Genomic DNA, 25,129 nt, shown 5'->3' with positions numbered 1-25,129 from the left:
TTTTTTGTCTCAAAAATAAGATCAACACATTGTATCTCTTGCACATAATTGATGTCTATGGTAAATGGAAAAATGCACAGAAAGTAAAAAGAACATAATTCCTGGATTTCTATAACATTTCTGTATAGTGGAAACATTTACACAAATATTTCTGAAAGCTGTAAATTTTAAAAATCAGAGTTGATTGCAGATTACATTGCAACAGAGGAAAATGAATGCTGCCAAATTTGTCTCACCTGTTCCGAGAAACAAGACATGGTATCTTCCATCAGCAGCATTCACTCGATCCACAGCAATCTTTGTATACTTGTAGTCAGCTCCTATCCTGATGATTAATGGCCTCTTGTGTATTGGGTAAATGGGATTAAACATCAAAGGGTGGTTCCTAATGAAGGTCACAACATCGTCTGGAAACTCTTTGGTTGTCCGCACGTTGGGTGTGAAGGCTCCTCCAGGACACTGCAAGAAACATGCACAGAAATGGTGAACAGCACTTACCATCTTTCAGAGAGTTTTCATCTCCACATCATTTACAAATATGGACAGATAGCCGACAAAGAAAATTCAAAAAAAACACTTCAGACTTGGGCCAAACTTACTATATTCCAGTAAGGGCAATGAAGTGTTGAATAGCTACACTTTGAACTCCCATCACTTTTGATAAAACAAACCAAAACATATTTTTGCATTTTCAAAATCCAGCTTGATTGCAAAGATCTGTACTTCTGAAACTATTTCTACATGTTTTATGCTTCTAAACTGCCTGTTGAAAAAAAAAAAAAATCCAAAAGGTTGGTACAGGAAGATACCAAACTTTGGCATTTGATTTTTACAGAATTACTACAAAGGCAGAAGACAAAATCTGATACTTAATTGTAATTTGGCCAATATCCCTCTTGTCATTCTGTTGATTATAAGATGATGAAAGGGCCTGTTACTCATCTTCATTTGAAAGAGCAATAATATGGAGTTAAGGAGGGAGTCCCATAACAACTTATTTATATCTGAAAAGGTTGTCTATACTTTCCCCTATGCCTGAGAAGTAACTGAAGTCCATGAATACTTTGGATGCTTCTTTAACTATAATGAAGAACTATCCAAATAATCATCCCTGAGGCATTCTGGGCCTCATGAGAAAATATTAGACATCTTAGAAAAGTCTTTACTGAGTTTGAAAATAAAAGGAAATTGTGAAGAAATCTGAGTTTTATCAGTAATTTGTACAAAGTTCTGGATGTATCGATGTTAATTTACTTGATTTATTTTTTCCAGCTACCACTACCTCACTTCTTATTGCTGCTCCTGAGTTTTCATTTTTTCCCCTAACCATATTTCTGAGCTGTGACTCTCCTCAGAGTACTGGAGAGATTCAGAAGTGTTTCAATGCAGTATTTTTTTCCAACTGGAAAATGATTTGTTCAATAAAAAGCACTTGACAGAAATTTGTTTATTTTGACAAGGGCCATTCTTACATCTAGGATGGAATTTCTGGTCAAAACCACAGACACAAAATAGCCAGTAGCTTAGGGAGAGATTTACCTCACCTGACTTTTACTCTCTTAAAGTCAGGCATCTATTCTTAGGTTTCCTCTGTAGTCAGCAATTCGGACTAAACACCCTGCTTTTAGATGGCTAAAATGACATAAAATGAATCATATTCTGAGAGACTTGGAAACTGTCTGGGGAAATGTGAGTCATGTGTCCAACCTACCTGATGAGATGCAATGTTAGAATTTGGGTCTTCACCTCCCGGGGCATCCCCGTAACCACAGGCAGGAGAGTAACCACAGCCTGTTCTACCCTCACTGCTAAAGCTGCTCCATATTGTGCACCCAATTCACTGCTCATTGGCCATACCAGAAAACAAATAGAGAGGGGACTCCAGCCTAATCACAAGCTTTAGAGTCATCTTCTGGCTCAATTAGGAGTCAATTATTTAGACAAAGTAGAACAGCTCTGGTAGGAACTCTTTAAAAGAAATTGCTCTGGCATCAGTTCCATCCAGGAAGAAGAACCAGAACTCAGCTCAGACATGGGTTGTTTCTCTCATCTGACATCCCTGACAATTTATTTTTCTGGGCTCATATTTATCCTAAGGGTTTTGTTTTGGCTCTCATTAGAAATGATGCTATATGTTAACACTCTAAGGTTGCTCACAAAGGAGAATTCTTATTATCTTGCTTGCTTTACCCTCTCTGGAATTTTCATCCACATTCCAGAAAATGTATGGAACTATCTGTTAAGATTAGCAACAAATGCTTAAAAAAGAACTGCATTCATCATTAGTAAGATTATTCTACTTGGTAGTACTCTGCCAGACCCTATTTCCTTTCAAGAGGGATTCTGTTTCACAAACAGTTCAACTTAAACCTTCCTGTCTCACATAACTCAATTAAAACTCTTTCTCTGATACTTTCAACCCTTCCATTATTGACTTGGAGTCATAAGACTTCTGTCTGTGACTTCTTGCAAAAATGTCTGTGCTATGATTCACACCAGCATGACCCTAAAAACTTACATTATATCATTGTTCCGAGCAAAGCCTTAGCAAACATCTTTAATCAATTAATTCTTTTGCTAAACCAGTGACAAGCAAAAGATGATACTGAAGAAACCCATAAGCTCTCTCTTTCCTGGAAGGATTGAATGGGCAGCCTTCACAGCTCATTTGAGAACTTGTCTACACAATTTTATGTTCACACTCGATTATCAAAATTCTTTAATTTACAGCATATTCCCCCATATGATGTAGGTACAAAAACTATTTCTGTAAACTCTGAAAAATGGAAACTACCCTCAAACATCACAGAGTTCAGTAGCAAGCTGCCAATTATGTATTTTTTTTTTCCATAAGTAAGTTTTGCTTGTGGAGAAATAAGAAACCATTGGTATTTAGTGAAGGCCAGCCAAACACTGCAGAGTTGATCATGGCCAAAAGACTGTATTGCTTTATTTAATCCTACTCAAGCTACACTGAAGCCTGTCCATTGTTTATCCAGTGTACTGCAACACAATGAACTTTCATTTCTAGCCAGAGGTTTAGTATGAATATCTCTTTAGGCAACTGCAACATAGGATTTTCCATGTCATATAAAAAGGCATGCCTCTCTAGTGCAGCATCCCAGAAGTTACAAAGAAAGTACATTCCAGGGAAGAAAAGAAGCCCCACAGACTGCAAACCTGGCTAATCATGTTAACTCTTTGAGCACAAATTCTGAGTAAGGAAAAATCCCCATGTCCTGATTTTCACAGATGCTTTGATATAAGTGAAAAATGAAGTTTGTGGCACACATTAAAAGTGGATTTTATTTCGGCAGGGAAATAAAAGAAAAGCCAAAGAAATTCCATCTTAAAAAATATGACTTATGGATACTGTGTTGTGGCTGAATCATGAGGAACACACAAAAGCCAGTGATCCAAAAACCAGCAATGGTCATCTAAAGGAATCTCTATGAGCTATGATTTAAGAATTTATCTTCAAATTCAGAGCTCATCAGCGTATCTGGAAAGTGTAGATAACTTCTGTCACCATGTAAAATCCAAATCTGATTTTTTTCCCCTTTCTGTTGTGTTGCCCAATTTCTTTAGGCCCATCTGGAATACCGCAAAAGCCTCCAAGACATGAACCAAGAAAAACATGGCAGTGGTTGAGGAAACACATACAAACAAAATACTCTGAAGAAGCAAGAAACTTTGAAATGTGACTAATCACAAGGGTGTGAAACTTCCTGTTCAAATGAGTCTTTTTTTAAAAGCCCCAGTGAACTCATGAGATTAGAGCTGTATGAATTAATTGCAAGGAAAGACTAATGCTAGCATTAGAGCTTAGTGGTATGTCAGGTATTGATTAGTTAATTCTAGAGATCTGGGAATGTGAAGTCCTAACTCTTAAAGCCAGAAACAACTGCATTAAAATGTCATGAAGAATTGTGTGAATGGGGAGAGCTATTCCATGTACCTAGCTATTCCATGTACAAGAAAGAAAGAAAGATATAAAAAGGACAAGATTTTGCAGTATAAAGACAAATCAGACTAAAATAGTGATATGGCTAAAGGTTCTCACAGGGACTGGCAAAATTTAAATAAAATTTAATTTCCTGTGATGAATGGAAAAGCAACAAAGTGTTAATCTAAAAAAATATATAACTGCATTGTTGAGAGATAATTTATGTTTCTCTGCATACTTATTTCATTCTGATACTTGAGAAACTGTAAGACTTCATAGGAGTCAACACACACACACACTACCATACTTCATTTAGCAAATTTGGATTCGGAGATGATTCTATAGAAAGTTCATACATTCTTCATTAAAGCTTGAAATATTAGATGTCACATTTCTGCTAAACATAAATTAAGAACAGCTAAAATAAGTAAGTAAATAAATAAAGAAGAAAGTGCATTAACAGCAATTTTATACATCATGAAGTTGAAAAGTAAGAAGAAACAACTGTTTTGTTTAAAATATTTCATGAGATACTTTTACACAACTGGGAAACAGAGCTAACTCTAATTGTGTACAGAATTTATTGGAAGATTATTACTACCCCTGACACAGTTAAAGAAAGTTCTGAAAGTAAGGCATACAGAAAGCATTCTTATGAGGGAGACTATGGTGAACTGAATGACAAGAAAATTTTCTAGAAACATCTATTTCTAGGTCTCTCTTCTAAGATTCAGAACCTGTCAGGGTATGATTTAGTCAAGTGACAAGTCCCAGAAACCTCATTGTCTAAATCTCCTACTACATCTCCTAAGCATCTGAGTAGAGGCGCAAGAGTCTAGACAACTAAAGAAAACTCATACAGACAGAAAACAGACTTACAGACACTTGGATCCAGGCTGTGGAACACACTAACAATGCTGTCTTTGCATGCTTGTTTATTTAACTACAGTTTGCTCAAATGTACCCAAAAAATGGAAATGCACATGCAAACAAGAAGCCTATCACCTAATGAACTAATTCTTATCACCTCTGAGCAGAAAAAGAACGAGTAGCATTTTACATGACTTTTAATTCTTTTTAGATTTCCAGACACTACGCGATTTGTAGTTGGATTTGTAGGCAACTGAAAAGCAAATAAAATAGTTCTGAATTGTAACTGTCACAGTCACATACAGACTTTTCTCCTGGAATAAATAATATTTATTTATGCATTAAATGAGGACAAGCAGTTGGCAAGACTGAATAAACATCTTTGTACTTACGGTGCCAGGTCGTGGGTATGGAATTCTGCCCTGATATGGAATCAGCTGGTGGTTTGGGCCCTCCTTGTGTGCAAATGGTCCATTGAACACAGTCTGGATGTCAGACAGATGATACACACACACGGCTGAGCCTTTAAATATGGAGCTGGAAGACAGAAGAAAAAGTTAGCATTGCAATCTACTTTTTTATAGTTTTACAAAAACTTTTTTATAGCTCTTCCATAATTTTACATGGTCCAATGTTGAAAGACACCTCTAATATAATATTTCATACAATTTATTGCTTTTATATGGATTTAAAACATTTTAAATCAACTAATCTAGCTGCCCAATATGCACCACTACTTCTTAAGACTTAGCACCTTTCTGAACAGTGAACTGAAAAAAGAGAGGGGCAGGCACTGCCCTGCTGGTGCAATAAGATTTCGTAATGCTAAATATAGAAGAAATATAATCTGGCTCCATTTAAATCAATGGCAAAAATATTGCTGAGTTCAGTGAGGCAGGAGTTTTATAAACTTTTTACTGCCAAGCTCAGCACAGGTTTCCATAACTCCCTTCCAGTATATTAACCACAAGACCTCCATGAGCCTCCTACAATACATGGCTAAAATATAATCAAAATATCCAAAGCGATGACAATCAGTTGGATAATTATAATCACTTTCCAGATGTTTTTGCAAAAAATGGGGACATGATGTGGCTGTAAAGGAATTACTCCTGTACAGTCCACCCATAAAACTGGTCTTATGAAGATCCAAGTTTGAAGTTTCCTGAGGAGAACCAAGGGATTTGCCTAAGAAAAGGGAATGTTCTTCCCACTGCTCTAGATTCAGCCATGGATACAGGTAGCACAAGCCCTGAATGTTCTCCATCACCCTGTGATGATGAAGAGCACTAGGGAAAAAAATTTCCAGGTTGATGCTAAGGCTGACTACAGTGAATGAACTTCATTTTAACTCTCACTTCATGTAAGGTTTGTAACATTCATTTTTAAAAAGTGGAAACTCTAGACAGTCTAAAATCTGCCTGGTGTTAACTGTAGGATGAAGATAATCTGAGTAACTGTTTTCAGCTGAAGAAGAAAAAACACTCCAGAAAAAAGCCTGAAAATATTACACATAGTGTAACACAACCAAAGTGAAATCCACATTGCTCTCAGATATATATGGATTAGTGGAATGAACCTTTTAGCTGGATTATGGCATTTGTGGAAATTTTACTAGGCATTAATAGATTTTGAGAAATGCATTTAGTCTTTCCAAATGTTTTATGTTACATTTACAGCATATTATGACACTAAAATAATTTAGTTCAGATTACTCAGTTTCCTTCTCTATGATTTAGATAAAAATACTACTAGTTATTACTTCCTGTGATATTTCTCTCTTGCTACTCTTATGAGTTGGAAGTCTACAGAGATGAAGATATGGGAACTATTAAGGAGTAAAAATCCTTACGGTTTCTGTATTTAACTAGGTAACACATTGAACCTATAGCTGAACAAAAATAAAGCAAGAATAGACCGTATGCTTAATGATAACAGAAATGCATGTGTAAAAACTTCAGTAGAGAGAGAAAATATCTTAAGAGCCAGGAAAAAGTGAATTTTTCTTTTTTTTTTTTTTTTTTTTTTGTAACCTTATGTGGTCCCTTGATTCAAACCTCATTTCCACTGAGAAATACCAGAATTAGGTAGAAGTGTTTCCAGTTCAGTCTTGTTGCACCCCTAACCTAAAGATAAGTGTGGTTTTACTACTAAACATAAGCTCATCCTTTTCTCTTTTTGTGAAATAGGAATTATAGACAACATCTAAGTTTACAAGTTAAGTGATACTTTTTTTCTGAATTAGATATCACAGAATCTTATTCTCCTGTCATATTTACATATTTGAGCAAGCAGACCCCTGTATCCAGTAAAAAAAAGTTTATTGGAGCAAAAAGGATCTGAAAGTATTTTTTTACTAAAAATTGCCATTAAAGGAATTATTAATAATAAATTACATAATTTTCTAATTTAATTAAATAAATTAAATTAAAATTAAAAAAAACAAAACAGAAGACTTCTTTGAGTGTAATAAATAACAGGTAAATAATAAAGGGTAGCATATCAGAAATCAGGGGGTAGTAACCAATTTTACTCTGTGTTAACACTGTGTAGTGAGGGCAAGAGGAAAAATAAAAAATAGAGGTGGAGGTGGAAGAATCTGTTGGTCCACCTGTCAGTCTATCTTTGTGGAGAGTTTCAGCATAGTAAGCCACATCTAGTGCTTCTACCACCCTTGGGAGCTCAGAAAATGCTTTCTAAACCAGACAGTGAGTGAACACTACTGACTGGCAACAGGGAGCTGCAAGGAGGTGACCAAATGCCACTTAAGCTTCTCCTTTTGTAGCCAACCAAAGCCAACCTCTGTGATCATCAGCCAGCCCAGAGACTGGAAATCATTGGTATGAATTCATGTAAGAATTCCTGGTTTGATCCTTCAGGGATGCTGGATGTTCTTCAGGAGGTGTTAAGTGCTCTCAGATGCCACATGAGTTCTCTGGAACGTTTTCCCAGTGGCAGCTGACAGTGTGGCAGGAAGCAGTTTGCTCCAAGAGGCATAGCTCTGACACAGATAGCAACAGCAATGACACTGAGACTCCTGCATGCAAACCACAGCCAAAGCAGACACACAAAATTGCCCAGCACAGCCTCATCCACAAAATACCAGTTTGAGTTTTCATACAGAAAATCAGGCAGTTCAGGTAATTTTTTTTCAAATCTCCATGTTTACCTTGATGTTGTAAAAATTCCATACACGAGTGTTGTTCTGGGGTTATCTGTCTCTAGGAGAAACACATCCTCTGTAAGAAAGAGAAAGAAAAACATTTTGAATAGTTTTTCTTTATTTTTAAAACCTTTATTTTCCAGTTTAATTGATGATTTTATTTCTCCTAAACTCAACAGTAGTTTTATCTCAAGACTTGAATGGGAACAAGGAGACTTACCACATGAACAGACCATTTATGCATATATCTGGCATTTGAACATTCAGAAACAAATTTGGAAATTAACTTCATGCCCCCTAGCCTTGTGGAGACAGAAGGCAAAGATTTTCAAATACATTCAGGATCTATGTCACACATTTTTCTCAGCTGTATCTTGTTTCAGCAGGTTGTTTAGCAGTAGGGAAACATTAAAGTTGCATTAGGTTAAAGACAAAGAGTTCCCATAGATGGATGTAATTGAGAACAGGGAAATTAGGTGTTTTATTGTCCAGACTGCACTGGAGTGTCCTCACTAGTGCATTTTCAACATGGTATGAACAGACAGCTTTGCAGTAAAGACGGTGAGGGATGTAAACCTCCTGCCTCCTGTTGTGTAGGGATTTATTGACTGCACCGTGCAAAACTCACTGTACCTACTCACCAAAATCAATCTACCCACTATTACCTCTGATCTGTTGATTTTTTTTTTACACTTCAGTGAGGACCACTTTAATCTCTGACATTTTCTCCTCACAAATGTTTTTAATAACTATAATCATGCTACCTCTTACACTTAATTTACAACAAAAAAAGACTGAACTGTTTGAGCTTTTTATCACAGAATATGTTCTTCAGCTTTCCATTAATTTATGTGGCTCTTTCATTTAGCCTGCTGAATTTTTTAAATATTCTTTTCAGTATGTCAAAAGCAAAAGACTTCACCATGCAGAACTGGAAGTGTTATACTCTCCTGCATTATACATGAACACAGAATCATGTGTTTGCTCTCTCCCAGTTTTCTGAATTTCCAGCTGTGATTGGATTCTTCCTCTTTGCTGTGAAATTGTGCTGGGAGCCCACGCTGAGAGCATTGTCCCCTGTTCACTATGGTCCTACACTTTGTCATACAAGAAACTAAAAGCACTTATCCTACTGCTTTGTTGATGAGGAGGGGGTTGGTAAATCACAGTTCTGAAAGATGAGCTGTGGCAGTGCTGAGGCACTGTAAACTTCAGAAAATCAGTCCTCCAAGCACCTTGCGCATTCCGAGCTAGACCAGGTTAGGAACTATTCCTAGGTCCAATCAGGTTCCATTGAAAACTTGAACCAAAGCAAGTACACAAAAGAGTTGTAAATATATAAACTCAAAAGACTCTAAACCTCATTTGCTATGGTGGGAATCAGAAATAAGAATGGACAAAAGAGGGAGAGGATACAATGAGAGAAGATCAGAACCAGATGCAGACCCAGTGCAGGGCACATTAGCTGCCTATATTACTTGTATTTATAGTAAAGCACATACTAAATCTTCCAATACCTGAATTTAGAACTATGATTTTGCACATCTCAGCTGTGGAAAATATAGAATTTGAAACTTTCTGATAATGTTGTTTGGCATGTAAGTACATGCATCTATTAATTCCTTCATGAAAAGAAACTTCTTGTGATTGCTGTATCATAATATAGATTATGTAATATATATAGATGTAATATTAATGTTTATTAGCATTAATATTACATATCAACATCATTAATATTGAATGATAGTAATTTAAATAGTAGTTAACATCAATATTATTATTAATGTTAAGTACTGATAAATACGTAATAACGTAATAAAGATTATATGCATAGAATATTTACAGTATTTCACATGTTGAAACAAAAATTGATGTGACTGAATGATTCCTGAGAAATTATATTTATGAATAGTGCTATTGCTGGTGCCAGTAACAGGATTTATTAGTATTATCTTGAATTACCAAATTTAGGACTGTGATCAAAAAATAGAAAAAAAAATGCATTATGGAAAATGATGTGTAACACTGTGTGTTACACAGTGGTATAAGAAACAGTTTCAAAGGGATGTTAAAAACCCTCTATTGTAATCCAAGCTAGTAGCAAAATATTAAAAGTCACTCAGATGTTTCCTTCTAAATATTAATTCTTTACATATGTCATTGTTTTACATAGTCAAGATCAATTACCTTTATTTCAAAGGTAATGATAATTACACAGAGAGACTTAGGAAGTTTTTTTTATTTTGCCATCATAAAACTGAAAGAGGAATTTTGTCATGGACTTCTAGTGCTATGATTTCACTAAGAACAACTTGACTGAGAAACTGAATGAAAATCAGTCATTAAATATGCACAAAATGTAGCATTCAGATAAAATTTTAAGGAATGTTTTTTGTGATACCTAATTCATCAAAGTATGTTTCTGTTCCATCTTCATCCATTACTGAGCACACAAGTCTTGCTTTCAAGAATGTTGTCCACTTGTTCACGAGACTGCGCTGACCTCCTGTGTCATTCTGGAAAGGAATATTATTTTCATAAGAGAAGAAATAAAACAGCTAATATTTTACTGGGTTTTCCCACATTTTTCTCAGGTTAATTCATTATCAAGATAATTATCTGGTAAATTTCATATTTAACAGAGATAGGCCTAAGCAAAATCCCCTCATCTAAGCATTCTATATGCAGAAAAAAAACGAGAATTAGTTTTCTGAGTGGACTTTTTCTGCTGGGCTAGAAGGGTTGGAGGGTTGGGCAGTAGATTTTGTGCATCAGCAGTGTATGCTGTTATGACTGGAAATGACTGCATCACTCATTGGCACCCAGGATAAAGACCATGCACACTCTGAAAGGTCTCATGGATCTACAGAGGAATGTTTCTTCTCGTCCTGACAGCAGCATAGCTGCACCTGACCTAATAAAACACACTTCACATGAGGTGGATGCTCTAGACAATACTCAGAAATGATGGCTACTGTCGGTCAAGCTAGTTATGCACTGTTGCAAGTCCTGCTAGCTTGGTCCAGATATGGCCTGGTCACAGCTCACTTGCAGATCTTTCCAATTTTCCATGGCTCTAGGTGGGAACTGTAGCTGCCAAACCAGGGGATGCAGCAGTTTGGTGACAGATCCTGGCTAACTGTGCTGGTGAATGCCTTATGTAAGAGCAGCGTCTTCCAAACTGCACAACATGATGTCACCCAAGGAAAGAGAAAAACCAAATTGAAATGTGATTTCAATAAAGTGCTATGCTATTCACTGATGCTGTTGGAGTTGGTAATCCAATGTTTTGGGTGACTTATAAGGAGTCTTTTCAGGGGGTGATATATCTTGCCAGTCTCAAAGGTGTTGATACATGAACACGATGGTGTGTATACAAGTATACAAAAACGACTGGCTCAGATTTATTTTCATTTGCCTTGGGATTCTGCCACTGGCTTCAGTGTAAGCCTAAAAAGGCTTAGGCCTTTCAAAAATCATCTGGGCTTTGCTGTAACAGTGAAAAACCAAATGCAGCTGTAATTGTGTCAAATGTCTTCTTGCAAAATACCAAAAAAGGCCTTTAGGCACTCTCACTAAAATACAGGGAACGGAGATTATAAAAGAGATCACATGCCAGAGAAGGACAAGCACCTTCACACCTAGGCAAAACAACATCACAAAGCATCAAATTTTAAAGAAAACCCAATGTAAAGAAAAGGAATATATAAACACTCACAATGAACTTCCTGAAACCTTCCAAAAGAAAGAATGAATAGGCTAGCAGCAATTGTACATTTATAATTTTTCTCTCATTAAAGAAAAAAAAATAATTGATTTTGCCAGAGATATTAATAGCTGCTTCAGTAATTTTTCATCTACAGTTGATTAGAGATATAAAAAAAAACCCCAAACCCACAAAATAGAGACAATGAAGAGTTCTGCAAAAAAAAATTAATTATTGCCCAGGAATAGCTATAGCTCCTGAATTTAAATTTCCTGTGCACATTTTTAAAGTTAGGCTCACACATGCATCAATACAAGCAAGTAGAAAGAACAGATGCCATAAAAATGAAAACAGCATTTGCAAGTTAAATCCACCAACTTAAAAGCTTGATATTTTGGATATGCTTTAAATATTTTGAGTGTGTGTGTGTGTGAAAGCCTTCACTGCTTAAAGTTCATTTTTATTAAGAAAATAATGTGCCTTATTTGTGCCAAGGACAATTCAACAATTTCAAGGAAAATCCAACACTGGCAGCTATTCTGACTCAGTCAGAGAAATACACAAATTCCTGAACCTTTACATTTCCATATTCTTACACATAAAGTCAGATATACATAACCTGTTCAGACCCTAGCTGTGAGTTCAGTAACAACTCTTCTCAATTATGAATGGTGACACAGGAACAGGAAACTTTGTCAAATCTTTTTGTCAAATCCGCCAAGGCTTTTCAAACATTTAGTCTTTTACATGATCATGTCACACTAGCAGCTTATCCCAGCAACCTGGTAAAAAAAATAGTTCTTACTGGGCATACTCTTGCAATCATTGAATGAATTTGCTTTGTGCTGCCGCTGTTGTCTGTGAGTCTTTCTTTGAAGAAGAAGTAGATTTTGGCATCATTGGGGTCAGTGCCATCTGGGATAACATGAGCATCCACAAAAATAGGCTCTGAAATGAAAAAGTTTACCAAAAGGATGAAACCAAAAGATGTATCAGTATAAGCAATGAATGATTTGACATTTACTGACTGCTTCAAGGAAGTGGTGAATATACCAAATATTAAGAAGTAAATGGCCCCTTGCTGGCAACCATATGTGTTTGCATCCTCAAATTTTATTTCATAGCAGATTTTTAGAGAAGCAGTCCAGAAGCAGTGGTATTAGATTAATGCAGAGACTCAAAGACTTCAAGGAAGAAGGAAGAATCAGTGTGTTATCTGGGGCACCAAAGGAATGTCTCATTGAGACAAAACATAAAAATAAGCTGGAAGAGCTTAGAAATATAACAAATGAGGTTCATAGATAAGAGAGGAAAACAATTTGTGTAACCCAGAAAAGGAAAGCAGAGTATGCAAATGCTTGAGCAGCATCTGACCTCATATCAGAGGCTGGTAAACATTCTGAAATACATGTGCAAAACACTGCAAATGAGAATTAGGGAGAGAGAAAAACGATTTATAACCTTAACAGCAAGCATATAATGGACAGCGCAGGAGCTCTCAGAACACCTCCTTTGACTGAAGGAAGAAGTGGCCCCTTTCCCTGCATTTGTCTTTTCAATGATCATGCAAGATTGCTTGTCCTGTTGAAGTGCAGTACAAAGTTTGAAACAATCTGACACAAAGGTTGAATGTCTGACAGAAAACTCTTTTAAGACTGCAGCATTTTTCTGTTCACGTAATTCTATTCTCAATTAATATAATAAATGTCATGACTGGCTCTAAAAGAACATGGAAATAAATTGTACTTTCAAGTACCTGTTTTGAACAGGTAGATTTTCCAGAAATTAGGCATTTTAAAATTTTCTTTTTCTCTCATTTTAGGATGCACATGTTAGGGTGTGCAGATAAGTATAAAAATGTACAACAAACAGAAAAAAAAAATTAGAGAGCAGGCATAGTTTCCTTTTCATAGTGAAATGAATTTGTGACTGAAATCTTGTGATTTCTTTGTAGTTACAGCCAGACAGGAGTAATAAGTCACCATAAAAAATATCAAGACAAAACCACAGTAACTTTACTTCAACATACCTGAAGGCTTTTTAAAACTGTAACTGCTATGTTAGTTGCTCTAAAGCCTTTCACACCTACCTCTGCTCAGAGGGTTGACCACCATTTTAATTTAAATTGATTTCATTGGAAGGAGTCTTCTTACCAAAAAAGACAGGGAAAATTTTCACAGTGATGTCAGTAAAGCAAAGAGTTATGTGATTCCACTCAGAAGTGAGTTTTTCTACTCTGTTTAGATGAACAATTCCTCACCACTGAATTAAGTGGCAATGACCCTCATTGACTTCTCTGATAGTGGGACACTCTTCTGCACACATTTCAAATGCAAGTGGTGGTGAAACTTCTGTGCAGAGATGGATTGCCTTGAATTAACTGAAGCTGGTGGCTTAGAATCAAACTCTAATTTAAGGCAATATCTGATTCATTAGAGGTGTAGGCATTTTTCTAGAAATCAGACTGTCTGACCAATTGGCACTGGAAAGGTTTTCATGCACTTGCCCTCAAACAACTTGGTTCAGCCTTAATGCAAAAAGGCCCTCAGGTGGAGCTTGGTTCATGAAGGGATCCCTCTACATCTGTGCATTGTCTACAGTTTGTATTTACACACATTCTTCACAGTTCAACTTCATAAATTAAATTCAGAAAAGCTCTTTAAAAGATAAGGTCTTTGTTTTAAGCAAAGGAAAGCAGAATCTCTGTGAAACCCATTAATATTCTGGTAAATTAAAGGCATCTCACCACTCAGCCACTTGGAGTTGTGCTGGTCAGTCCTCACTGCATTCCTCCTGGTCAGACTGCGAAAAATGGCCGCATCTGTCCCCATGAAATCAATATACATTCCTGAAAAAAGCTCTTCATCTGAAAAGAATTGAAATGGAGGGGGAATTGTTATGGCTTTTGAGAAAACAAAAGTTTATTTTAAATTCATCAGCTCCTTATTTACACAGGAGTCTATAAATAGTGGGTCATGGGAATGAGGATTTCTCTGATTTACAAAGACTTAACCTAGAATGCATGAGAGTAATCAGATTTTTCTTAGAGACTTCATGGAACTGTACCATTAAATGTCACAGCAGAGCTGAATATATGGGAAACCATTCGTGATAGAAAGTTTAGATGTTCCATTTGCACTGCTAAGGACTAAGGGAGAATAAGGCTACTGTTACCAAAAGGTATCACATTCAGTATGTTAAGTATGAACTTCAAAGAATTGTTTTTTTGTTGTTACAAAAGTAGATGAAATGACTGGATTGAATTTATTGCTGCTGTAAACTGACACGACATCTATTGCAGTCAATGGATCAGTGCCAATTTTTACCAGCAGCAGTTACGGCTGCCCAGGCAGCCTCAAGCTGACTTCAGTACTGCAGAGGCCAGACAATCATATTGTTGAACTTTACTCAGAGTAACACAGAGCAATAATTGTCCCCTTTTGTGCACTTGGTTCTAAGCACAGGGTCATTATGCTTGAGCAGAATGAGACATTCAACTCCTACATTAACATAACTGTGAGCTTCTGCTCCCTGTGCAGGGCTGGAAACTCAGCCCATCAGTCAGGATGTCTATCTGTGTTTGTTTGAGTCTGTGTGTGTGCATAAACGTATATATAATTACAATTATAATTACATATACTATCATTTTCTACTCTGTGAATAACCAAGCAATTTCCACTGAATAATGACAAAGAAACCCCAGAGTAGAAAACAGTAGCTAAAATAAACTCTCACTCTCAGAGTGGGAGTAGTGGCTGAATATGTTCCAGTACAGCTGGGTCCTTTGATTGATGTTTTTGTCTGTACTCCTGGACTACCCAGAGAGTGTGGTCAAGCTGGCAAAAGTCACAGGCTCAGAAATACTTGAGGCTATTTTCATGCTCTGTGTGTGTGCATTTTGTGCGTGTGTGTTCATAATCAGCATGGAAGACTACTGAGAAGCTCCTGAGAGAATCAAAACTCTGGAGAATTTGCTTTTCTGCTGCTAACTGGAGCCTGAAGTGAACCCTGCCAGGGCATCCAGCAGCCACTCTTCTGCTCTCACCTCTCCCTGTGATGACAAGATTCGTACACAGGGGATTTAAGCAATGCATTTGCTGCATGTTGCTGAAGTGTTTATTTCTGGAGCACGTATTGACAGAATGATGTCAGATCTGTACAAATTTATAAGTGATTTTGTACATCTGCCTCCTTGCCTCAATCCATCAGAACTTTATTCTTATTATGAAACAAATGGGCTGAAAGAGATCAGGTTTATAGCTCTCACTAAATGTTGTGTACAGTCCTGTGCATAAATACATACATACACACCTCAGCAACAGTATTATACTATGTAATTTTAATCCTATTACATATCAATGGTATTACTTATGTCTTAAGCATTCCTAGTGTCTGCTAATCATGTATCAGAGGAGATCCATCAGTTCCACTTTGTTCTGGTAAAATCCTTAAATTCCACTCAGTATTTGGTCTGCACAGCACAATGAGTTCACTTTGTTTCTGGGGGGAATTACTGAATTGATGAGGTATGTCTGCTTTTATAAATATCTCAGTCCTGGTGGGGAGAGAGACATGCACCCTCCACACTAGCAATGCTTCAAGCACCTTCTTCATTGCTTTGATGCAAATGCATTTGTGTACAATGGCAAACTGTACAAAGTTCAAATTTATTTTTATAGCACCACTTTCTTCTGAAGGGTGAGTCAGCTTTCCTGCTGTATTCTAGGCCTGTGATGTCCAAAATAGTCAAGAAATTGCATCTAAATTTAAAAAGGGTTCTTTTATTGTGGGAGAGTTAGTTGGTCTGGTGGTATGTACTATCGTCTGAATATGGGAGGGAATTCCTCCTGCAGAAAGCTCAAAGGTGAGTCCAATACATTGGCTCAGTCCCCTCATTACTACATGAGCTGAAACTTAGAAAATGTTCACATTTCTGGCATGGATACTAAGGCTAAATTCATTAGAGCATAATGTTTTTGAAGTGACTGGACTTTACAACTGAAACTATAAAACCCAATCTGTGAACTCTTTTTTACAAGACTCTTTTTACCTTTGTGGAATAATTTAAACTTTGTAGATGAACCATGTCATGAAAGATAAGTCAAACATTAGGGAAAGTCTCCTTAGTCACACAACAGAGATCAAGGAAGATAACGAAAAGTCTGTTAAGATGAACAAAGCTGCCACAGATCTACTGTAGAAAGAAATGAGCTTACTATGCAAACAATAACTCAGAAACAATGCTCTTTAATGTTGCTATACAAAATCCAGAAGAAACAAGGAAAGGAAACAGTTGCTTCACCTAATACCACAATGGCAATGAGTAGCAGTGGACTCAGTTATCACTGACTTCAAACAAATATTTTCTTTACACTGTGAGTATCTGTAAACTCTATCCCTAGATCACTGTTGAGATAAAGGTGTAAGTGCAGCCAAGGTTCAGAAAGATGTCTAGGTAGCATTTACCTGTTCTCTAAAGGTGTTCACTCCATGTATTTTTGAATAGATATACTTGTCCTTTGTTGAAAATATATTTGCAATGAGAAATCAAAAAAAAAAAAAAACCAACAAAACAAAACCCATAAAACAAAACAAAACAAGGCAATTTATATTTTGAACAGGCCATGTAGGACAGACTGTATAACACTTCCCTTAAGATCCATAAGATTTTAAAGAAAATATATTGCAAAATATGTAAGAGACTTCAGAGGAAGGTGAGCATCAGAAACACTGCACATTGCTCCCCTGTAAGCTTCGGGTGAAATATGCAGTACCTGTGTGCAATAAGTTTTATTTACTAGGAAAGTTTCAAAAATCTGTGCAACTGTTGTTACCATCATAGCCAAAAATACAGCAAGGAGCAGGCACATGCTGAAAAATCAGGCTTTGGCACTAGGAGTGTGTGAACATACTGCAAATGTGAAAGGTCAGCTTACACTATGTATTTCCAGCACTTCCTGGTTGAAAAAAATAAAAGTATCTTTTACAGATGACTTAGGCTGCTCAAAGTGTATGCCCACTTTGAGTTTTCTCGTAGGTGTGCAACAAGCACAGCAGAAATCCTTTATTGCTTCACTTTCTGGCCTTTCAGATGGAAGAAAATTGCAAAATTGGTTGGGTAAAAAGCCAATTGAAGAATGAAGAGCTTTATAGTTGGTGGGCTCTACAGCAGCAATGAGAACAAAAATGAAATTTAAAGCATCTGAAGTTTTCAGGCTTTCTTTCCCTGGCTACTCTGAGATTTTAAAAATAATTAAGTAAGACACAAGTGCTGTCTAGGATGAACAAGGTCAGAAACCATTCAAACACAAATGCTAGACAGGGTAATGCAAAGCTGAAACTATTCCTGGGAACAAAATGTGTAATCTGGAAAAGGGAGAACCTTTTGTTTCCTGTGTCTCTCTCCCCCTTTAAATAACTTATTCCTGCATTTCATTTGTCCACCCACTTTAAGCCTTGAAACACAGATGGATCCACCCCTTGAGCCCATCAGCCAGACAAAAGGCACTGCTCCTGGGAGGCTGAATTCTGTGTTCAGCTCCCTTGGGTTATTCCATCAGCCCACCCTACACATGACCATATGGGTTTAGACCTCAGCAACTTGGAGTATCTTTACTTACTGATCATCACAGACACAGTATTCACGTTAGGGTTGAAAGAACAGCGTCCCTTTCCTGATTCACACTTGGAGTCGATCTTGAAGATTTGTTCCTGCAAAGTAGATTTGTGTGTCACTTCTCATGTCAGAAACCATTAGATCTAAGCTGATTTTTATGCCTGGCTGTTCACAGCATTAGCACTGCTCTATTAGCAGTGCTCTATTGGCCACTTTTACTGTACTATGGGTAGTTTAACTCTTCTATTCAGAATTCCATCATTTTGTTAGATAACACTGACACATGGTTATTTCCAAGACTCTTATTATAAATTCAAGACACTGAATCAAAAAAAAGTCCCCTCTGTGTCTGTTAAGGATAGGTTGACTGATCTCTGCAATAATATCTGTGGAGATTGCTCCTGTGGGTTTGAAGTTCTTTATCATTTATTTTCTGAATATATTGGTGTACTTATACCTGTCTAGGACATTACAATAAAGCTATTAGAACAATAATACATATAAAATAAAGATCTCTTAAAACAACTGTCATTAGATTATAGCATAAATAATTTGGTCTTTACTGAGCTATCAGACCTCCAAAAATCTCCCAACATTTATTTTCTTCAATACCATCTCTTGGATTTCGTGTAGAGCTCCAAATCCACAGTGATAGATGATTTATTGATACCTCTTACCATGGTCTGAAATCTCCTGGGGTTTGTTGGTTGTGTTTTTTTGGGTTTTTTTTAAGAAATGATGGTACAGTGATTTGTTTATATGTTTTGTACTTTATGAACAGGAAATACATTTAGCAAAGTAGAAGCAATTTGGACTACTACAGCTTAAAATACAAACAACCTGAATATCTTTAAAAAACCTGCTCCTTTTGGTGCAACTCTTCACTTCTTTGCTCCCAGAAATATTAGCACAGTGTGCTCAGCAAGAAGTGACTCAGGCCCAAGATCATTCCTAAAAAACTGCAGTCAACAATGGCAGATACTCTGACCCAACACACACTGTATACCAAAGAACTTGTTCTTAGGCTCCTACAACAAAATTCCAAACTTCAACAAAAAGCCAAAAGACACAATTGCAAGGAAAAAAACCCAACAACAAATAACCAAACTGAAACATTTCCAAAGAAAAACGTAGCTGACAAAAATTCCAAAGCAAGTCTTCTGTCAGGTAGATGCCAAGAAATAGTTATTTGAGAAAGGACAGAAACTCCTTGTAATCCCTGTACCAGTTAATGTAAATCACAGGGGAGTGGGGATGCCACGCAAGTCCCTAAGCATTTGGCACCAGCAAATTGAAGATTACACCAAACTCAAATGCACAGCTGCATCAGGAAGTTTTCATATCATTATCCCCTCTTTTCCCCTTCTGTTTTGCCTAGTTTAATCCCAGAGATTTTATCTACTGTTTCAGTAATAAGCTCTCTAAACAATGTAAAACACAAGTATGAAGTTTCTAATGTGATCTTGGGTGGTATCTTTGTTGTTTTCTTACTTCTAGATTATATGCAGCTTGATTCTAATCCATATTTACTATATTAAACCACTATTTACCAATTCAAAATGCCCATTAGTCTTCTATTAAGAAAGCTCCAGGATTACACTTGATTTTCATATATATTAAACTGCTATTTAGTCTATAATTATTCCACATAGGGATTACATTTCCTTCTGTTTGCATTTACTTTGACATTAGAATATATTTGGGTGACTAAGGGAGTAATTACCAAAGACCAAAGTACCAAGCGTGCCAAGGAAGAAAATTAATTGTTTCATAACCTCTGTTTCAGGGAAAAGGGTAAAATTTTACTTCATCAATGTAACCCTTTTTTTTTTTTTTTTGTGAGCTCATGTGGGGTCCTGGAGACAGAAGAGCAAAACAGGCCCAGTTCTTACGATTGCTTGATATGACTCTGTCAGGATTTGTAGCTTCTAGAGAAAAACAGATGTGCTTTGTAAAATATTCATTTTGCACGTGCAAAAACAGCCTTTTGTGCATTGAAAATTGTACCAAATAGAAGGTGAAATGATAAAAGCAGAGGAAAAAATGAATTTTCACTAGTCCCATCAGCACTACATGGTTCCTCATTCTGCTCTATCAATTAGTCATGCACAGATATATGCAATGAGTTCAGAAGGAAATGCTTGGGTTTAAACTGTTATGCTATTGTTGGCCTGTACAGTAATGGCTTTGAGCATGAAGTGTCTACAGTCAAGTGTCTCAGACTCCAGATGTCTGAAACAGCAGTTTATTTAATCAATTGATCATAGGCATGCAGCTATACAGACAGCCTAAGTGAAGCCAGTTCTGCTTTTCCAAGTCATGTATCTTTACTTTTCATTTAAGAAATTTAACATCTTGCATCATCTGCAGATGTAATTTCCTGCCCTTCCCTCTGTCCCAATCTCATTTACAAACAGTCTAAAATAATGAGATTCAAACTTCTCTGAGCTGAAATACCAGTACTTAAGATGATAGAGTATTACATTAATTAAAGGCAAATGAGATCACTGTTCATGTTTTAAATGATTTTTCAAGAAATAGAAAAATGCCGGGAAAAATTGACCCCCATTTCAAAATACATCAAAATAAGTCAATGAAGAATTTTTTAACCAGGATAGATTTACATACTAATTCTGCTTGCTTCTGCTTTTAAATCCAGGCCTACAGTCTCTACTTTTGGATATTTTAGTAGGATTGAAGTGCAGTGATTCTGAGTGCATGCTCTGTTAAGGACACTGGAGCCAGGTAGAGATCTACCAAAAGTCACTGAGCTCATACCATGCAAACTGACCTGGAGAAACACTGACTAATCACCTCCCTGGCAACTCTGCAGCAATCTTGGGTCTCAGCCAGAATTCCCATCCCACTCCCAATGAAATCAGTGATGAATTTCTCAGTGTCTTCCCGAGAAGCCAGCCCAGCTTTTAAAGCTGCCCTCACGTGGCAAAGCTCCAGGTAGCACTCTCTGATCTTCCTTCCCAACACATCTGCTTCCACATTGTTCTGCAAAATATACTGCACACCCCTGTGCCTGCAGACATGAATCTGACCCAAAAGCTACTGAGGTGCTGCCTCCTGCTTAAATGCCTTTCTTTTTCCTTCTAGTTGATTAATTTATTACCTATTACATTTGCACATAAACAAACACTTCACTTTCAAATCAGGAAACTTGGACCACATACTTCTGAAACATCTGATACTTGTACTGAAAATACACTCAGTAAAACTGAATATAGAAAAACTGGAGACCTATCTAGAAAAAATAAGATCTTACAGTGAAACTTACCAACTTTGTCTGGATACCATCTAGTAGGGCAAAACTTACACAGTAGATAAAGTTCCTGTACTGGGATTGCGTCTAGCTGGTGTTAGGCTGAATTCCAGTTTAACCTGAATAGTTAGCCAAATTAAGGGCTCCTCCAGGGAACCAGTAACACATGGAAGTTATAAAAAGTGGACTTTGTATGTTACTTTTCATCTAACTGGCTATTTTTTTTCAAGTTTTTTTGGGGCATTTTTCTACCAAATGGTAGGAATGAATCCACCAGCAATGTCAAATAAAAAGTATTATCAAATGTATCCTAGATTTTGGTATGACTGTGGAATTTTGGACAACCATCATATTTGAGGCATGATTTTTGATTCTAGCTGGTATCAGGTCAGAAAACTATGGACCTTTGCTCTTTGGCACCTTAACATCGGTGAAGGAACACACCAGGACCACTGATTCTTGCATTTTCAAAACTTGGAGCTTTCACACCAGACCAGTAGGATGGACCACAAGATGAGTGGACAGATTGAAAAGGGAGGTACCTCAGACCTGCGTCCCCTGTTGATGTAGACACAGACGGGGCTGAAGGCGCCGCTGCCGCAGACGTACAGGTGGGTGCGGTTGTACGACTGGATCACCCGCACAAAATTCCCACAGCCGTGCTGCAGGAAACAGGGACACACAGAGAACAGTCACCCCACAGCGGCAAATGTATGAGATGTTGGGAACTCCAGGGAACAGGCATGACATATCATTTTAATTGCATCGTGAAAACAACTACTGAATTTGTTAGTCTCTGGATTTGGACAGGTGTTTCCTTTCATGTCATTTTGCCTGCTTTGGGGAGCTGGGCTCTCTCTGATGGAGCACCACAGATGAGTTATAGAGGAGTCCATGTAGCTTTCCCACTTCCACACAGCAATCCAATTTTCATTCACATATTTCTCTTGCATGAGAGGAAGTAGGACCTCTAGAAGACCAAGGTGTATGTAACCTTAGAAAGTTTCCTTAAGGACATCTCTGAATCTGTCTCCTCTTCCCCCAGATTTGTTCAACATAAACGGAGATAATTAAAAAGAAAGCAAGTCCAAATATCAGATTTTATTGTTTATATAAACAATTTATTTCAAAAACTTTAAACTGAGGTTTGCAGTCAATTGTTGCTTTGTATTGAAGACATACAGTAATATCTTCAAATCAACATGAAAATTAAAACAGAATGTTAAGGGAAACACAGTTCACAATATTGGATTTACAGTTTTTTCCTTCCCTTTGTTCTCTAACTCTTTCATTTCTTACTATGATCAGGTGTTAATTCACTTTAGGCTGAAAATAGATTTTTTTCATGAATATTTTTTCTTACCCATATCCCAGCACTGCTTTCATATTCAATAATCCGAACCTCACTCAAGACAGTGAGAACTGCATATGTTTTATGAGCACAGCGTTGGAAACTGTGCCTTCAGTCATCTTCATGAAAATCAGTGGAGTTAATCCTTGTTTGGCAGACTGCAGTGGTTTATTTACTTTTAAAGGCATTCACATTTTTGGTTCAGCAGGAGCCAGCACCATACAACATCATCTGAAAACTGGTGCACAACTGGGGTCTTCAGACTGCAGTCAGTGGGCACCACCCATCTTCATTCACAGTGAGCTCCTGGGGGAGCAGCCAGCCACAGAACTTCCCCACTCGGAAGAGCAGCTCAGCAGGCTGTTCAGCATCACCCCAGGACACATCTGGAAAAGCACCATTTCCCTGCTTGATTAGTAACAACCAAACAAGGCGAGGAAATGGACACTGCGTATCTTCTCCCACCTGGCAGTCTGAAGATTCATTCTGTTTACTTTGCCTGATTTTCCGAAATTTCACTTTATAGGTTGGCTTTCAAAGCATTTTAAAAGAAAAACAAAGACTTATTTCATTTTGCTTTGGCTGCACTCAAGGTGCTCTTACTTTATTGCCAAATACCTAATATGTGTGTAAGTGTGCATGTGGATTATAACTTACTGTAGGATCCTTTCCAGCCATTTTGCACTCTTCAACCTTGTTTGCCGATGCTGGCCAGAAAATCTGTAAGGAAAGAAGTATTGTTCAAGTAGTATATTGATTACATAATTTAAAAAAAATAGTTTTACTGCCTCACACTCATAGATAAATATTTAGATAAAATTTACATTTTGATTATAAGGAAAAAATGGATTTTTGTTGGTAAATAAAACTGCCTTAGCATGCACTAAACAAAATCAAGGTTCAAGTTTTTGACTGATATATATTAAGTTTATTACATATTTTTAAGGCAAGTTAATTAATTCAGATTTTTTTCTTCTAAAGAAGAGAGATTTTCCAACACTATTGCCTAAATTACTATCCATCTTTACTTTTTTACTTGTATTGAACTTGTAGAAATTATTCACACTAGAAACCAGAAGACTTAAATATTGAAAGAAGAGCTCTTGTAAAAAATTTTCAATTCTATTATTAAAGGTTTGGCTAGATAATGATAAAACCTACTTGAAATCTCAAGATTTCACATTAATTTCTTTCAGAGAGTTTTTCAAGAAATACCACAGTGTCTGAACATTTATCAGTTTATCTCAAACTGTAAGTATTTTGAGCTTCTTCCATTATTTATTTTGATTTTGAAATAGGAAAGACATCCATTACAAATGTTCCCTAGAAACCTAGTAAATGACAGAGCCTGATAACATTTAGCCCCAAGATAACATAAACAGTATCATTAAAGGATCTGTGTATATATGTACACATGCATATATAGATGTAGAATTGTGGATTTGAATGTATATGTATATAGGATTTCTGTAGATATATAGAATCTGCATAGTGAATCTATTGTTAAAATAAATAAACAAATGGAAGACTGTGCAGATTTGCAGTGATTCATTTTGAACTTAATACTGGGTGATCACATTCACCGCCAGAAGGCTTTGTGTGTTTTTCCTTTCTCTTGATTTTTTTTATTTTTTAATTCTTGTTTCTCCAGGCCTACATGAGCTGTTGAAGTGCCTCACAGCTTTACACTGCAGAAAATATTCCATGTAACAGAGGCCCTCCTACCTAACCAAACCCAGCACAGGATCAAACCCAACCTGCCAAGGACAGGAGGGAGCGTGCCGTGCTGGGGCACAGCTCCTGCCAGACCAGGGTGGCTGGATCACTGTGAGATGGAAATTAGCCAAAAGGTCACAGAAGGTATTTCAGATCCTAGGAGGCAGCCCCATTTCAGAGGGAGATTTGGGTACCATTAGGAGGGGGGAAGGATGCATTCACACCATTGAACGAGAGGCATTTAATTTAAATGGGTAAGTTAGAATCCCTGGCTCCCTGAACAATAAATTCAGGTGGACAGGAAAGTCCAGAGAGTGATTCAGAGCAAAGCCGAACTTGACTGTGCTCAATCACTCTCTGGCAGCGCCCCCTCTCTCCCCTGACACACTAAAAGCCTTGTCTCTTAAGGAAAGCATTTATCTTCCCTATTGCCAGCTGGGTATCGCTGCCCCTCTGAGGTACAGTAATAAAGCCCAGAGATTAAAGGACT

General features: G+C 37.0%; 1 protein-coding gene across 3 annotated transcripts in view; it reads right to left on the bottom strand.

The window, feature by feature from the left end:
- The window catches only part of LOC131591934 (semaphorin-3C), a 115,790-nt gene that overhangs the window by 24,852 nt on the left and 65,809 nt on the right, over positions 1-25,129 (bottom strand). For all 3 annotated transcript variants that reach the window (XM_058863065.1, XM_058863067.1, XM_058863066.1), the window contains exons 4-12: positions 23,581-23,643; positions 22,115-22,234; positions 18,306-18,396; positions 14,432-14,551; positions 12,491-12,633; positions 10,381-10,495; positions 7,986-8,055; positions 5,209-5,353; positions 237-459 (exon numbers count right to left, since the gene is read on the bottom strand). In XM_058863065.1, the coding sequence (XP_058719048.1) occupies positions 237-459; positions 5,209-5,353; positions 7,986-8,055; positions 10,381-10,495; positions 12,491-12,633; positions 14,432-14,551; positions 18,306-18,396; positions 22,115-22,234; positions 23,581-23,643 (1,090 nt within the window). The remainder of the gene's footprint in view (positions 1-236; positions 460-5,208; positions 5,354-7,985; positions 8,056-10,380; positions 10,496-12,490; positions 12,634-14,431; positions 14,552-18,305; positions 18,397-22,114; positions 22,235-23,580; positions 23,644-25,129) is intronic.

The sequence above is a fragment of the Poecile atricapillus genome, chromosome W (assembly GCF_030490865.1).
Source record: "Poecile atricapillus isolate bPoeAtr1 chromosome W, bPoeAtr1.hap1, whole genome shotgun sequence".
NCBI lineage: Eukaryota > Metazoa > Chordata > Aves > Passeriformes > Paridae > Poecile > Poecile atricapillus.
Note: the sequence above shows the minus strand (reverse complement) of the source record. Positions and strands in the feature narration are given on the sequence as shown.